At 42.2% G+C, this 15,368-nt stretch overlaps 2 protein-coding genes across 10 annotated transcripts in view; both read left to right on the top strand.

Moving 5' to 3' along the window:
• The window catches only part of NKAPD1 (NKAP domain containing 1), a 14,511-nt gene extending 5,323 nt beyond the window's left edge, over nt 1-9,188 (top strand). For 5 of the 8 annotated variants that reach the window (XM_017883201.1, XM_017883202.1, XM_017883205.1 and 2 more), the window contains 4 exons: nt 410-510; nt 4,461-4,610; nt 6,040-6,093; nt 6,513-9,188. In XM_017883201.1, the coding sequence (XP_017738690.1) occupies nt 410-510; nt 4,461-4,610; nt 6,040-6,093; nt 6,513-7,020 (813 nt within the window). In that variant the 3' untranslated portion in view covers nt 7,021-9,188. Of the gene's footprint in view, nt 1-409; nt 511-2,302; nt 2,395-4,460; nt 4,611-6,039; nt 6,094-6,512 lie in introns of those variants that run through there. The other 3 variants (XM_017883207.1, XM_017883206.1, XM_017883208.1) reach the window with 2 other exon arrangements.
• Nucleotides 9,189-10,685: 1,497 nt separating this feature from the next.
• The window catches only part of SDHD (succinate dehydrogenase complex subunit D), a 10,608-nt gene continuing 5,925 nt past the window's right edge, over nt 10,686-15,368 (top strand). The window contains exons 1-3 of one of the 2 annotated variants that reach the window (XM_017883209.1): nt 10,686-11,028; nt 11,921-12,037; nt 12,922-13,066. In XM_017883209.1, coding sequence (XP_017738698.1) covers nt 10,977-11,028; nt 11,921-12,037; nt 12,922-13,066 — 314 coding nt within the window. In that variant the 5' untranslated portion in view covers nt 10,686-10,976. The remainder of the gene's footprint in view (nt 11,029-11,920; nt 12,038-12,921; nt 13,067-15,368) is intronic. The other variant, XM_017883211.1, reaches the window with a different exon arrangement.

Genomic DNA, 15,368 nt, shown 5'->3' with positions numbered 1-15,368 from the left:
TTTTTTTGAAATCGAGTCTCACTCTGTGGCCCAGGCTGGAGTGCAGTGGCACAGTGAGACGGAGTTTTGCTCTTGTTACCCAGCTGGAGTGCAATGGTGTGGTCTTGGCTCACTGCAACCTCCGCCTCCCAGGTTCAGGGATTCTCCTGCCTCAGCCTCCTGAGTAGCTGGGATTACAGGTGCATGCTACCATGCCTGGCTAATTTTTGTATTTTTATTAGAGATGGGGTTTCACCATGTTGGTCAGGCTGTTGTCGAACTCCTGACCTCGTGATCTGCCTGCTTCGGCCTCCCAAAGTCCTGGGATTACAGGTGTGAGCCACCGCGCCCGGCCAGTTAGTTACTTTTCTGTAATGGAAAGTTATTTTTAGTAACTTATTTTTATTTCTTTCCTTTTTAAAAATTCTAGATTCAGGAGGAATCAGATATGTGGAAAATAAGAGAACTGGAAAAACAGATGGAAGATGCTTACCGGGGGACCAAAAGGAAAATGCTACCCAGCAGTTCAAGGTGAAGTTGCAGCTCTGAGAACTAAAATAATTCTCATCTTTTTCAGAATCATCAACTTTTGTTTAAAAATACTTGGTATATTAAGGATAGATGAATTTAGTTCTGTGAGTCCTTAAGCCTTTCCTCTTTCGTAATCTAGGCATAAAGATAATGGCTATGATGCATATGCTCCCACTCTTTGTATTTATTTACAATGGAGAGTTAAAAAATTCTCCCTGAACAATTATGAATGTGTAGGGTTCTGTGGCTTCTAACCTTACCTGATAGCTTTTAACTTAAGATTTTCTACTGGAATCTTGTGGTCACTAAGCTGATCAGTTGAGATCGCTGTTGTTCAAGGTCAACTGTGTAACCACCTTTGTGACTGGGTGGGTGATGATGATTCTGTTAATTGGGATAAAGAACAAAAAAGGGGACAATTATGATAGGAAAGGTAATTTGGTTTTCAACATGATGGTGAGGTGCTTATAGGATGTCCAAACAGCTGAAAATTCAGACTTGGAGTAGAGGAGAAAAGTTGAGGCTGAACATAAAGGTTTCAGGATTATTGGTGTATAGGTTGATGATAAGAGGTCATGAGAGTAGATGAGGTCACCTAGGAGAGCACATATAATGAAAAGAGGGCCAAGGCCCCTGGTTTAGTTTTCTTCAGTGAACTACTACTTTTGGTTTGATCATATTATTACTATCGTATCACCTGATTTTTAAAATTATGGGCGAGGGTAAAACTGTTACCCAAGCTGCCTGTGCAATTATGTTAACCTGCCCCTAGTTGTATAGTAAGCCTAGATTTAAAATGGTAACTAGAAACAGATAAATCTAGCACAGATCTAATGAAATTATGCGGGAAGACTTAGAAATAAAATGTGTTCTTGTTCTTTGGGTAATCACATTCTGCTTTTCAAGAAATTCTCTAGCAGCCATACTGTTTATTTTATTTTTGACAAAAATTATAATGTTATGAGAAGAGATTTATAGCTTAGGGAGTTTAAAGACCTGTCCTTACTAGTGTTTGGACTTTGGTAAAATCTCTGAGCTTTTGTTTCTTTACAGTAAAATGTAATAATGGTAGCTGCTTTATTTTCCTCATAAGATTGCTTAAAGTTCAATTGAGATGATACAATTAAAATCACATTGCATTTTGGAAATGTGGCATTATCATTTGCTAATCGCAGCATAATTGCAAAATTGATAAAGGTGATGTTTATGCAGGGGTTTAAAAATTCTATTGGGGAATAATTCTAGATATTTGAGATTTACTGGATTGGACTGTTCAGCCACTTTCTAGAGAAACCAATTTGTTTTCCAGGTTCCTGATCATAGCCCAGTCTGTAGCCCAATAATTAGTCAGATTGTATTTTCAGTTAGTTACTTTTTTTTTTTTTTTTTGAAATCGAGTCTCACTCTGTGGCCCAGGCTGGAGTGCAGTGGCACAGTGAGACGGAGTTTTGCTCTTGTTACCCAGCTGGAGTGCAATGGTGTGGTCTTGGCTCACTGCAACCTCCGCCTCCCAGGTTCAGGGATTCTCCTGCCTCAGCCTCCTGAGTAGCTGGGATTACAGGTGCATGCTACCATGCCTGGCTAATTTTGTATTTTATTAGAGATGGGGTTTCACCATGTTGGTCAGGCTGTTGTCGAACTCCTGACCTCGTGATCTGCCTGCTTCGGCCTCCCAAAGTCCTGGGATTACAGGTGTGAGCCACCGCGCCCGGCCAGTTAGTTACTTTTCTGTAATGGAAAGTTATTTTAGTAACTTATTTTATTTCTTTCCTTTTAAAATTCTAGATTCAGGAGGAATCAGATATGTGGAAAATAAGAGAACTGGAAAACAGATGGAAGATGCTTACCGGGGACCAAAAGGAAAATGCTACCCAGCAGTTCAAGGTGAAGTTGCAGCTCTGAGAACTAAAATAATTCTCATCTTTTCAGAATCATCAACTTTTGTTTAAAATACTTGGTATATTAAGGATAGATGAATTTAGTTCTGTGAGTCCTTAAGCCTTTCCTCTTTCGTAATCTAGGCATAAAGATAATGGCTATGATGCATATGCTCCCACTCTTTGTATTTATTTACAATGGAGAGTTAAAAAATTCTCCCTGAACAATTATGAATGTGTAGGGTTCTGTGGCTTCTAACCTTACCTGATAGCTTTTAACTTAAGATTTTCTACTGGAATCTTGTGGTCACTAAGCTGATCAGTCATTCCTTTCTCTATTAACTTTTCATTCTTTCAGGCTTTTCTTTTGTAGCTGGGACTGCAGGTGCATGCCACTATGCCTAGCTATTTTTTTTTTTTTTTTTTTTTTTTTTGTAGAGGCAGTGTCTTGCTGTGTTCCCCGGGCTGGTATAGAATCCTGGGCTCACACAGTCCTCCCACCACAACCTCCCCGTGTTCGGATTATAAGCGTGAGCCACTTGCCCGGCCTCAGACTTTTCTTCACCCTATGTATTCACCCTCTTCACGAGATCAACAGCCTTTTCACATTACCTTAATAGCATGAGTGTAAATATGAAGGATTATGCAAGGTTAGTTGTGTTTTCCTTGTGGAGAGGCCTGGGAATGCTTGAATAATTGCGAACATCCTTATATACTTATAAGTGTAAGAGCTACATATATAAGAAATACTTAAACTCTTTAGGAGCAGGGCTTGTGATTTTCTCATTTGCTGCTATATTCCTGCCTGCTAGACCAATACCTGGTACATAAGAGGCCCTTACAATTTTTTTTTTTTTTGAGACGGACTTTCGCTCTTGTTACCCAGGCTGGAGTGCAATGGTGTGGTCTTGGCTCACTGCAACCTCCGCCTCCTGGGTTCAGGCAATTCTTCTGCCTCAGCCTCCCAATCAGCTGGGATTACAGGCGTCTGCCACCACGCCTGACTAATTTTTGTATTTTTAGTAGAGACAGGGTTTCACCATGTTGGCCAGGCTGGTCTTGAATTCCTGAGCTCAAAGTGATCCACCCGCCTAGGCCTTCCAAAGTGCTGGGATTACAGGTGTGAGCCACTGGGCCTGGCCCCTTATGAATTTTTGGTAACTGATTAGCAGCTTACTGGCTAGTTAGTAGAAGTGGTAAACAGAAGCTGGATCAATGGTTCTCAGCTTTTTTCCTACTCAAGTATTCCATTGGGTTAGACCTTGTTCCCACTGTTATTGGGACCTCTCTCTAATAAGTTGCTCGTTTGCGCAGAGGGAAGTGTATTTCAGAATCTGTAGGGTAGTTTGAAGTGTCCCTAGCTATGATTATGTTCTGCTTCCCTCTTTGCATGCCTTCCTAGTTGAGAATCAGCAAGTGAACTATCACATGACAGTCCAGAGTTGATTTAATCTCTCTATGCTTTGCAATAGGATGGGTACTAATGGTCAGATTTTTTTCTTTTCCTGAGACGGAGTCTCACTCTGTTGCCCAGGCTGGAGTGCAATGGCGTGATCTGGGCTCACTGCAACCTCTGCCTCCCCGGGTTCAGGCAATTTTCCTGCCTCAGCCTCCTAAGTTGCTGGTACTGTAGGCGTGCACCACTACACCTGACTACTTTTTTTGTATTTTTAGTAGAGACAGGGTTTCACCATGTCGCCCAGGCTGGTCTTGAACTCCTGACCTCAAGTGATCCACTTGCCCTGGCCTCCCAACGTGCTGGGATTACAGGCGTGAGCCACTGCACCTGGCCTGGTCAGATTTTTTTCCACTGGACTTTACAAATGTACAGAGAGGAACAGATAAAGTGCTGGGATTAGAGGCATGAGCCACCACACTAGGCCTGGTCAGATTTCTTCCATTGGACTTTACAGATGTATAGAGAGGAACAGATGTCTTTACCTTTTTTTTTTTTTAAACAGTATCATGTTTCCTTCCCCATCAGCTTGTTCCATGAGTTTTGTGCATGATGTTCCATAAAGTACACTCACAGATTGCTTTTACATCTAAAAGTTCTTCTGCTTTCTCTTTTAGCCGGATGCGCAGTGATGGTTTTGATGAAGAAAGTCAAAGAGACTACTGGAGGCCAAAGAATGAAATTTCTGGGACACTGGAAGATGATTTTCTTCAGGCTAAATCCTGGAACAAGAAGTTATATGATTATGAAGCTAGCATGCCAGACAGGTTTGTGATTAATTCCTGTGAGCATTAATATTTGGCCTGAGAATGTGTACTTATCAAAATTAATTGTCCCCACAAAAAACTTGGGTACAAATGTTCATACCAGCATTATTAATAATGGCCCCAAAAAATAATGGCCAAGTAATCCATGTCTGTCAACTGTTTATGAATGGGTAAACAAAATGTGATATATCCATACAATGGAATATTATTTGGCAGTAAAAGAAATGAAGTACAGATATATGTTACAACATGGATAAACCTTAAAAACATTATGCTAAGTGAGAAGAAAGAAACCAAGTCACAAAAGACCACATATTGTATGATTCTATGTATGTACTATGTCCACACATAACTGTATGATTCCATTTATGTGGTAGGCAATTCCATAGAGACAGAAGGTAGATTAGTGATTGCCCTGGGCTGGAGGCACTACACTTTGAATTCCATGATATGTGAATGATACTTCAATAAAGTTGTTATTTAAAAAAAAATAGGCCAGGTGCAGTGGCTCACGCCTGTAATCCCAGTACTTGGGAGGCCGAGGCGGGTGGATCACGGGGTCAAGAGATTGAGACCATCCTAGCCACCATGGTGAAACCCCGTCTCTACTAAAAATACAAAAATTAGCTGTGCATGGTGGCATGAGCCTGTAGTCCCAGCTACTTGTGAGGCTGAGGCAGGGGAATTGCTTGAAACCAGGAGGTGGAGGTTGCAGTTGAGCCGAGATTGCACCACTGCACTCCAGCCTGGCAACTGAGTGAGACTCTGTCTCAAGAAAAAAAGAAAAAAAAATAATAATAAGACTGGGTGCGGTGGCTCATGCCTGTAATCCCAGCACTTTGGGAGGCCGAAGCAGGCGGATCATGAGGTCAGGAGTTCGAGACCAGCCTGGGCAACATAATGAAACCCCATCTCTACTAAAAATACAAAAATTAGCCGGGCATGATGGCACGTGCCTATAGTCCCAGCCACTCGGGAGGCTGAGGCAGGAGAATCACTTGAAACCCGGAGGCGGGGGTTGCAGTGATCTGAGATCATGCCACTGCACTCCAGCCCAGGCAACAGAGCGAGACTCCATCTCAAAAAAAAAAAAAAAAAAAAAAAAAATTGTCCCCATGTAGACAGCATGATATTATGAAGTTGTTTTGGAAAAGTGCTTCACAGCTAAAGAGCAGAGTGTAAGGTTCGTTAGTGTTTCTTAAAACAATGGCAAGTTCTCTTACAAATGGACCAAAGAATCTTGTGTGTCTGAAATGATAGTGCACAATACAGGAAATGTAGCTGTTACTGAGCTGTAATGTGGGCTTGGTTCTACCATATCTCTTTTGTGTTTATGTTTGTGTATGCATGTACTCCAAACTCTTTCTAATTTTAATTTCCAAAAATGTATACATTGCTTTAACAATACTTGTGGTATGTCATATTACAGATGGGGTCACAGTGGTTATAAAGAGTTATACCCTGAAGAATTTGAAACAGACAGGTAAGGAAAATGGGCTTACCAAAAGAAACTAAGATAGTACAAAATCTGTATTATACATTGATTTTCTTACTTTTACAAAGAATATACTTGCCATTGAAAGTGTAGCTAGAGAAACAATAGGTGATTTAGGAGGTGATCCCTGTTTTGCCATTCTCTGGTTGATGTTTGGCATGTCTATAAGCATTTTGGTTTTTATATATAGTATTCCATACAGTAACCCAGTATGGCAGCTTAGAATTTTTACCTTCATTTTAAAGAAGAGGAAACAAAACTCAATGAGAATATTAAAGTGTTAAAGTATATGTTAAAGTGCTGATTTAAAATTCAGATGTTAATCTCACTTTTATCTAGAATGCAAAATATTAAAATAATATCCTTTTTTTTTACATAAAAGTTTCTGTTTTTTACTTTTTTATTAGTAGTGATCAGCAAGATATTACCAACGGGAAAAAAACATCTCCCCAGGTAAAGTCATCTACCCATGAATCCCGCAAACACAAGAAGTCAAAGAAATCCCACAAAAAAAAGCAGAAAAAGAGGTCACACAAAAAACAGAAGAAAAGCAAAAAGGAAGCCACAGATATAACAGCAGATTCCTCGAGTGAGTTCTCAGAAGAAACGGGGGCTTCTGGTACAAGGAAAAGGAAACAACCACATAAGCGCAAGAAAAAATCCAGGAAAAAGTCTCTCAAAAAACCTGCTTTATTCTTAGAGGCAGAAGGTGACACTTCACATTCAGATGATTCAGCATCCAGCAGTTCTGAGGAAAGTGAGGAAAGAGACACTAAGAAAACCAAAAGGAAAAAGAGAGAGAAAAAAGTCCATACCCCTGTAGCCAACAGTGAAATACAGGAGAGGACAAACAAACGCACAAATTGGAAAGTAGCTACAGATGAAAGGTCTGCTGAGAGCTCAGAGGATGACTAAATGGGAAACACTTTTGTTTTCCACATGACTGTGGATATTTACAGTTCTTACTTCTTTTGGTTTTGCCAGTGACTCTTGTTCAGCACAGGGCCTGAGGTCAGAGCTGTCTTGTGCCATCCTTATGTTCTGACAGACTTCTTGTCTTCTATTTTGGCGTTAAGCTTGATCCCCTTTTCTTGTTAAAGGGGAATCTGGTATTTTGTTATGAAGGTTTCTTGAAGAGATTATTTTTTTTGCATTAATTACGTTTAGTGTAGAGTGCATATACAGCAAATTAAAGGACCCAGAAAGCTGGATCCAATAGTGACCTGGGTATACCAATCAGAATATTGAATTTGGGGAAGTCAAGGGCTGGGATCAAGAGGTGGATTGGAACTAATGTCGTGTAGGATGGTATGACAAGGCAACACTATATTGCTCTCTGTTTATATAGCAGGTGTCACAACTGACTTGTCTTTAGCCTTGGTGCTTTGATCCTTCTGTATTTTGACCCCACAAGTGTGGTCCGGTTTACTTAATCAGGAAATGGGCCGAAGAACAAACCTTTTCTCTTCATGATAACATCCATAGACAACTTACTAGAAGGGACTAGTTTTCACAAACTTCCCTGCTGGACGGGGCAGATAGCTATACTTAGTATACGCCTAAACGTGGTTAATTGGATAGTAAATGGTTTTCTAGTTCCATTGCTGTATATTTGCCTAAATGGACTTGTGTTCAAATTATTTCTTCAGTTGTCATAGATAACCCTCTACCAAATGGGGAAGATTTAGGAAATAATCATGTTGTCTAATGGTACTCTGGATTCAGGGCAGCAACTGCCATTTAAATGTTGTCTTGTTTATTTCTAAATCTGTTAATGAAGTTTAGGTTTTCCCTGAAACTAAGTTGAATTATTTTCCAAAACGAAACAGACTTCTCAGGGACATATCCACTTCTTCCCAGTCTGCCTTTGGATTAAAGCACCAAGCAGAGACCACATTATTTCCCTCGCTATACTGTGATCCTTAGTATGTTCAATTCTTAGGAAACCAAAATATCACCGAAAGAAGGCTGGCAGAACACAAGTGAATTTTATCACTATGGGAAGAAAGATCAAGTGACATATTGTTATTTTTTCCTGGTTGTCACTTAATGGGCTGAGTAAAAAGCTTGAAAACTCAGACTTTTGGTCTTGGTTCTGCCATTCATTGGTTATGAGGAGGCCCAGAGCAGGTAAGTTCACCTTCCTGGCCTTACTTTCCTGATATGTAATACAGAATTACTTCACAGTAGCATGACAGTATAAGACACCAGCAGTAGATACAACTATGATGACATTCCATGAGTTGGTATTTTTAGTTCTAACTGCTAAATTTGTTTCTTTACGGGACAGATTTCTAATAAAGTGCTTGGTCTTGAAATACATGGTTGGACAGAGGTGCCCTATCCCTTAACTATGAGCAGGTGCTACCTTTTGGGATATTTATTTGAAATTTTAATACTTTGGTACTCAATTGTCAATGTTCCATGGTGTGTATTTTTATTTTGGGGATTAGTGGGGGCCTAAAGGGAGAGGAATAGTCTCTTAATTACTACCTCTTAACCTAAAGCAATTATTTTGTTCCTGGAGCAAGTTAAATCTTTGTTGGAAGGAGCTTTGACCATATATTTTTTAGCATGCATTGTTTTTGTGCCCTGAAAGTACTAGTTTTAAGCACAGACTCAGGAAAATGGGCCGGTATAACAGGCCATCTCTAGGAAATTAGCTCTATTTGGGTCCTGACCTTCCGTTCCTGCCAAGCTAGCAGGCTTGCTCTTTCCCAAGGAATACACATCTTGCCTTTTTTTTTTTTTTGCCATGTTTACCTTTTCTTGGTCATGTATAAGCAATAAAGCTGTTTTTTGTTCTTCACCTTTCTTAACCCCAAACTTTCTTCTATGCCTTAGGCTTTGATGGTTCTTCCAACCCCCTTAATATGGCTTAGGGTGGTTTTGCAAAACCTACAATCCCCATTTGCACTACTGGCCATGGAACATTTATTTCTAGTGTTCCTGCCAATCAGAGATCTCTATATTAAATTCTAAAATGGGATTAAAAGAAGAGTTGGAGAATTCACACTTATTGAGTAACTGATGTGATAACAACCTGGAATTTCTGAATTCCAAATAAATAAATTTCACTCCTTTTGAACATTTCAATCTTTTTACTTTTTAGCACCACAGACTTGAATAACACCCTGAATGCTGATCGTTGGACAATGGTTGACAAGCCTTCCCCCACAGGCCCTTTAAGTCTTGGCTTAATAAACAAGTTCCCTTTGCTTCCTGTCATTCTCCTGGGGGATGGCCTACTGCCCTCCTTTCTTGTACCAATCTGGGCAAACCGACTGGTTGATGGCAAGAAGTGGGTGTCAATGAAGCGGTCTACAACAGCTGGAGAGAACCAATTTTCATGTGCGAGAGGTCCTAGGCGATTCCTGGCTTCTCCCACACATTTATCCCCAACAATAACTCCATGGAAAGTTGATGCAACTAAAAGGAAAAGAAAATAGTAATCATTTGGGTCTGCAGATAGGCCTAACTCTTGTTTATTAACTTCTCACTTTTTGACACGTGACAAAACCATTCTTGAAATCAACCACAGAGTCACTTCGGGCTCTTCTCTTTCTTCATTTCCTATTTAGTCACCAATATTGATCCAGATCCTCATCCCTACAGATTGTACATTCTCAGGTAGGACTAATAACCTGTTATATTCCCCAAAGTAGCTAGCACCAGTGTGAACAAACTAGGGAACCAATTAATTTCCCCAAACTATTGCACTCATTCCAAACCTATCCCCTAGACAAGGTAATTCTTCCATTAACCTTTTGGGGGTTATGGATCCACTCCCCAGAAAAATGCACATACAGGCACAGAAATTATGTGCACTTTCATTTGAATGTTCAGGGCCCAAAGATTTCTAGCCAGGGTTCTTGCTGGTCATCCTCCAAGCACCCTCTTCCTCCCACCCGAAAGGAAAAAAAAAACCCAAGAGCTTACTATTTTTGAGGCTGGGTACTAAGAAATCAGTTCTCTCTAAGGTTCTCAAGGATAGCTGTCATCACCTCCCATTAAAGAGGCGTGATTACGTAGTCCAAGGTCATGTAGCCAGCAAGAAGTCAGGCCAGGTTACAACCATGTCCGAAGGGCTCCAAACCCTTGTTCTAAATCCATAGTCTACAGCGACTACTTCAGAGTCCACCTTCCTCCAATAATGTTCTAGTCGTTTTCAAATACAGTGTCGCATATGGTCCTCACAATTCAGTGAGGCAGTGGGGTGACGGCGAAACCAAAACCCACAGTGGATTACTATCTTTTCTACGGGCACGTGGCCTGCAAGGAGCAGAGGGAGGATGAGAACCCAGATCTTTTGAATGCCAGCCCAGTCATATCGCCGGCTAACTAGGCTCCCATACCCTTGTGTCGCCCAAATCTTCTTCCCTGCTTTATACCTTTTCTTTTCTCCACGCTACGCTTACATAGCCGGCACCTGAGCACTACCAGTCACCAGGGACAGGAGAGCCATGACTTGTCTTTTGTGAGGGGAATGGGATGCAGCCGGGATCGAGCACCAGTGAGCCGCCAGTGTACAGACCTGCGAGCGTGCCCAGGACCAGCAAGGAAGGTGAAACTTCCTTTCCCTTCACCCTCCCCGCCCCCGCACCTGTGCAGTAAACTGCGCCTTCTGCTGTTCGGCGGCCACCAGGCGCTGCAACTCAGCTTCATCGGCTTCACCCAGCTCCGCCATCGTTCACCTCAGGCTCGCCACTTTCCGACAACCGTGTTTGCGCAAGCGCGACGGGGTGCCCCGCCTATCGACTTCCGGTTCTCCCAGCATTTTCCTCCTCCCTGTTTTCTTTCGTCATCGTGGGTGGGAATTGTCGCCTAAGTGCTTCCGGGTTGGTGGATGACCTTGAGCCCTCAGGAACGAGATGGCGGTTGTCTGGAGGCTGAGTGCCCTTTGCGGTGCCCAAGGAGGCCGAGGTGAGGGGTCCTCGCACCCTGAGGTGCTTAGCACAGCCTCCAGCCAGGGAAGGGGATGGAAGTGAGGACTCATCTGCCGGGTGGGAGATCTCTTGAGGAGAAGAAAATCCCGAAATCACAGCAATGACCACTGTAGTCTAGGGGTCCAGATGTTTACCCAAACGTGTATTTCACTTGCTGTGAGCTGAGTTGACGGAATAATCACGAAGAGCGCTTGCTCTAGAAGTTGCAGTCCTGATGCAGTCCACATAGGAGTTCTGTTTTCTCCCCGTTCACTATGCCTAGAATGCTCCCCACTGGCTCCTACCCTGAATCGGAAAAGAAGGTTAGGCGCTTGCCCGTTTCTTCTGGAGTTGGTGTGTTTGGGTGTGGGAGTGGAGGGGGGGATCAGTTCGAAAATCATTTAACCTGGGTATTTGTGCTACCGCAGGCACTGTAGTAATGCTAGGATACAAATGTAAAGGAAAACGTAGTTCCCGCCCTCAAAGAGCTTTCATTCTGATGAGGAAAACACTGTCGTAGTAGTCCAGGCAAGATGAGGTCCTGAACTAGAAAAGTAGCACAAAGAAAAGAAGATTGTTTCAAGAAATGTTAAAGAGATATGCCAATAGGATTTGGCGATTGAATTTAGGGGAAAAGTCTCTCATGACTTCCAGATTACTGAGTTAGGTTAAAGAATGCCTGAGGTGTCATTAAATAAAGTAGGGAACATGCAGATGTTCCCTAGTCTTAACTTCAGAGTAATCCCAGTGAAATAGATGCTATCTTCATTTTACAGATGAGATGGTATTCCCTATTTAGGGTTAAGTAGCTTACCTATGGTCATTTAGAAAGTTTGTGAGTCCTGTTAAAGGAGGCGTTCTTATGATCATCCTAATGACTCTTTCCTCAGCTCTGTTGCTGCGAACCCCAGTGGTCAGACCTGCTCATATCTCAGCATTTCTTCAGGACCGACCTATCCCAGAATGGTGTGGAGTGCAGCACATTCACTTGTCACCCAGCCACCATTGTATGTTCTCTCCATCGCTGCTGCTTTCTGGGCTCTAGCCATCTTTACCTTCACTAATTGTCATGCCTTGAGCAGGACTTCCTACCTGTAGGGGGGACTCTTGTGTCCAACTCTGTCAAATGAAGCCTAGTTTACACCTTTGGGCAGACTAGTGCCATTACTGTTGAATGATGCCATTTATAATCATAGAAGACCTTCTAGCCTAAGTCTTTAAAATTTTTTTCTTTTTTTTTTGAGACGGAGTCTCGCTGTGTTGTGCAGGCTGGAGTGCAGTGGCGTGATCTTGGCTCACTGCAACCTCCGCCTTCTGAGTTCAAGCAATTCTTCTGCCGCTGCCTCCCGAGTAGCTGGGATTACAGGTGCCCACCACCACACCCAGCTAAGTTTTGTACTTTTAGTAGAGATGGGTTTCACCATGTTGGCTGGGCTGGTCTCAAACTCCTGACTTCCTCAAACTCCTGACCTCAGGTGATCTGCCCACCTCGGCCTCCCAAAGTGCTGGGATTGCAGTTGTGAGCCACCCACTCACAGCCCACTAACTTACATTCATAAGGTAATTTGTTCACTTCACTGAACCAAGACTGCCTTAATTCTGTAGCAATAGGGCAATTCTGTATTTTATCCATCTTCTTGGATCTGTCTTCTAATCAATATGTAGGCATTGCGATACCCTTTTGCTAAAATACTTCAAAAAACAGAGATAAAGACTCAAAAAACAAAGATAGCTTCTCTCTTAACTACTATTTTAATATTTTACTTCCTTTGTACTCAGAGTTATATCCTATATGTATACTCTCTGTCAGTTTGGGTTACTGTGTGGCATATGTTGAACATGGAAGATGTGTTTCTCACATCGACTTTTATGAATCTGGTCCTTTCTGTAGCTGGTTCCAAGGCTGCGTCTCTCCACTGGACTAGCGAGAGGGTTGTCAGTGTTTTGCTCCTGGGTCTGCTTCCGGCTGCTTATTTGAATCCTTGCTCTGCGATGGACTATTCCCTGGCTGCAGCCCTCACTCTTCATGGTCACTGGCAAGTATAGCAATTCCAAGTATAGTTGTCTGCTCATTTTGTTTGCTGTGAGCTTGTCTTATGTATTATATATGAGAGAGAAGTTAATTGAAATGCTCTAAATTTGTTGAAAACTTTAAAATATATAAAAAATACGTATATGCCTAGATTTATTTATTTATTTATTTTTTTAATTTATTCTTTTTGAGACGGAGTCTCACTCTGTCGCCCAGGCTGGAGTGCAGTGGCCGGATCTTAGCTCACTGCAAGCTCCGCCTCCCGGGTTTACGCCATTCTCCCGCCTCAGCCTCCCGAGTAGCTGGGACTACAGGTGCCCGCCACATCGCCCGGCTAGTTTTTTGTATTTTTTAGTAGAGACGGGGTTTCACCATGTTAGCCAGGATGGTCTCGATCTCCTGACCTCGTGATCCGCCAGTCTCGGCCTCCCAAAGTGCTGGGATTACAGGCTTGAGCCGCCGCGCCCAGCTATGCCTAGATTTATATATCCACCTGCCTAATCAACGTCTTTCAATTCGATTTCCATATCTAATAGCATTTTGAATGTAGCCTGTCAAACTGAGTTTCTGATCTCCCCTAATCTGTTCCTCCTGCACTCTTGCCCATCTGAATTAATGGCATTTCCAGTTTTCTCTTTGTTCAAGTCTAAACCTGGTAAGCTCCAAACCTGGTCATTATCCTTGACTCTAGTAGTAGTCTCCTAACTGGTCCCCATTTGTGTCCATTCCCAACACAGCAGACCCAGTGATCCTGTTAAAATGTTAAGTTGGAATAAGACATTCCTCTTCTCAAAACCCTATTTTGTCTCTTCATGTTACTCAAAGTCAGAATTCTTAGAGTTGTCTGCCGGACTCTACATGATTGAACCCCCCTGTTTCTTCCCTCATTTTTAGCTGCTCTCTCTCATTCACACGGGCTTCCTTGAGATTCCTTGAACATGCCAGGGACATTCCAGGTCTCAGGGCTTCTCTTACTGCTTCTGCCTGAAACTCTTTTTCTAGCTATACACTTGGCTTGTTCCTTCATCTCCTTCTGGTCTTGAATGTCATTCTCTCAACAAAGCCTTCCCTAACCACTTATTAAAAATTACAGTTTCTGTCCTACCATTCCTTATCTCTCTTGCTTGTTTTATTTTTCTCAATAGCACTTACTACCTTCTAATATACTACATCATCTGTTTATTATTTTGTATAGTAATTGCTTCTTTGCATTTTTTTATCACCCAAATGTATGTCCCTAAATAGTATAGTTTATTCTTGCCTCTTAATAAAAAGATATATGTGGGTGGGTTATTTTGTTGTTTTTACTGTGTTTGTTTGCTGTTGTGCCTCCAGAACATAGAACTACTGTCTGGTACCTGACATATAACACTCAGTAAATACTTGCTGAATGAATGAGTATGCAGCGTCTGTTTGTTTGTTTATTTATTTATTTATTTTTGAGACAAAGTCTCGCTCTGTCACCCAGGTTGGAGTGCAATGGCATGATCTCAGCTCACCGCAACCTCCGCCTCCCAGGTTCAAGCGATTCTCCCTACCTCAGCCTCCCGAGTAGCTGGGATTACAGGCGCGTGCCACCAGACCCGACTAATTTTTTTGTATTTTTAGTAGAAACAGGGTTTCGCCATGTTGGCCAGGCTGGTCTGGAATGCCTGACCTCAGGTGATCCGCCTGCCTCGTTCTCCCAAAGTGCTTGGATTACAGGCATGAGCCACTGAGCCCGGCCTATTTATTTTTTGAGACAGGGTCTCCCTTTGTCATCCAGGCTGCAGTGCAGTGGCATGATCTCGGCTTACTGCAACCTCTTCCTCCTGGTTCAAGTGATTCTCCTGCCACAGCCTCCTGAATAGCTGGGATTACAGGCACACACTACCATGCCCAGCTAATTTTTGTATTTTTACTAGAGATGGGTTTTGCCATGTTGGCTAGGCTCATCTCGAATTCCTGACCTCAAGTAATCCACCTGCTTCAGCCTCCTAAAGTGTTGGGATTACAGGCGTGAGCCACCACGTCTGGCCCAGCTTTTGTTTATTTTATCTGGTATAGTTTGTATGACTTTCTGTGTTATTGAACCTTCTAAAATGAGGGTAAACAACTCAAGGTTGGGTTCCTTGAGTTGTTCTTTTTAAGTTTTGCAGGAACAATATGTTGTCATTGTGGGGAGTATGGAGGCGCTTTCGGATTGTTGAAACTGGAAGTACTTTGGAGAGTATCTTAACCAACTCTTTTATTTTACAAATGTGGCAACTAAGACTCAGGGAGGTTAAGTGACTTGTCAGAATCATTTTCTTTTTTTTTTTTTTTTT

Source organism: Rhinopithecus bieti, unplaced genomic scaffold, assembly GCF_001698545.2.
Source record: "Rhinopithecus bieti isolate Rb0 unplaced genomic scaffold, ASM169854v2 scaffold_11964, whole genome shotgun sequence".
NCBI lineage: Eukaryota > Metazoa > Chordata > Mammalia > Primates > Cercopithecidae > Rhinopithecus > Rhinopithecus bieti.
The sequence above is the reverse complement of the archived record's forward strand: the minus strand, read 5'-3'. Positions and strand labels throughout refer to the sequence as shown.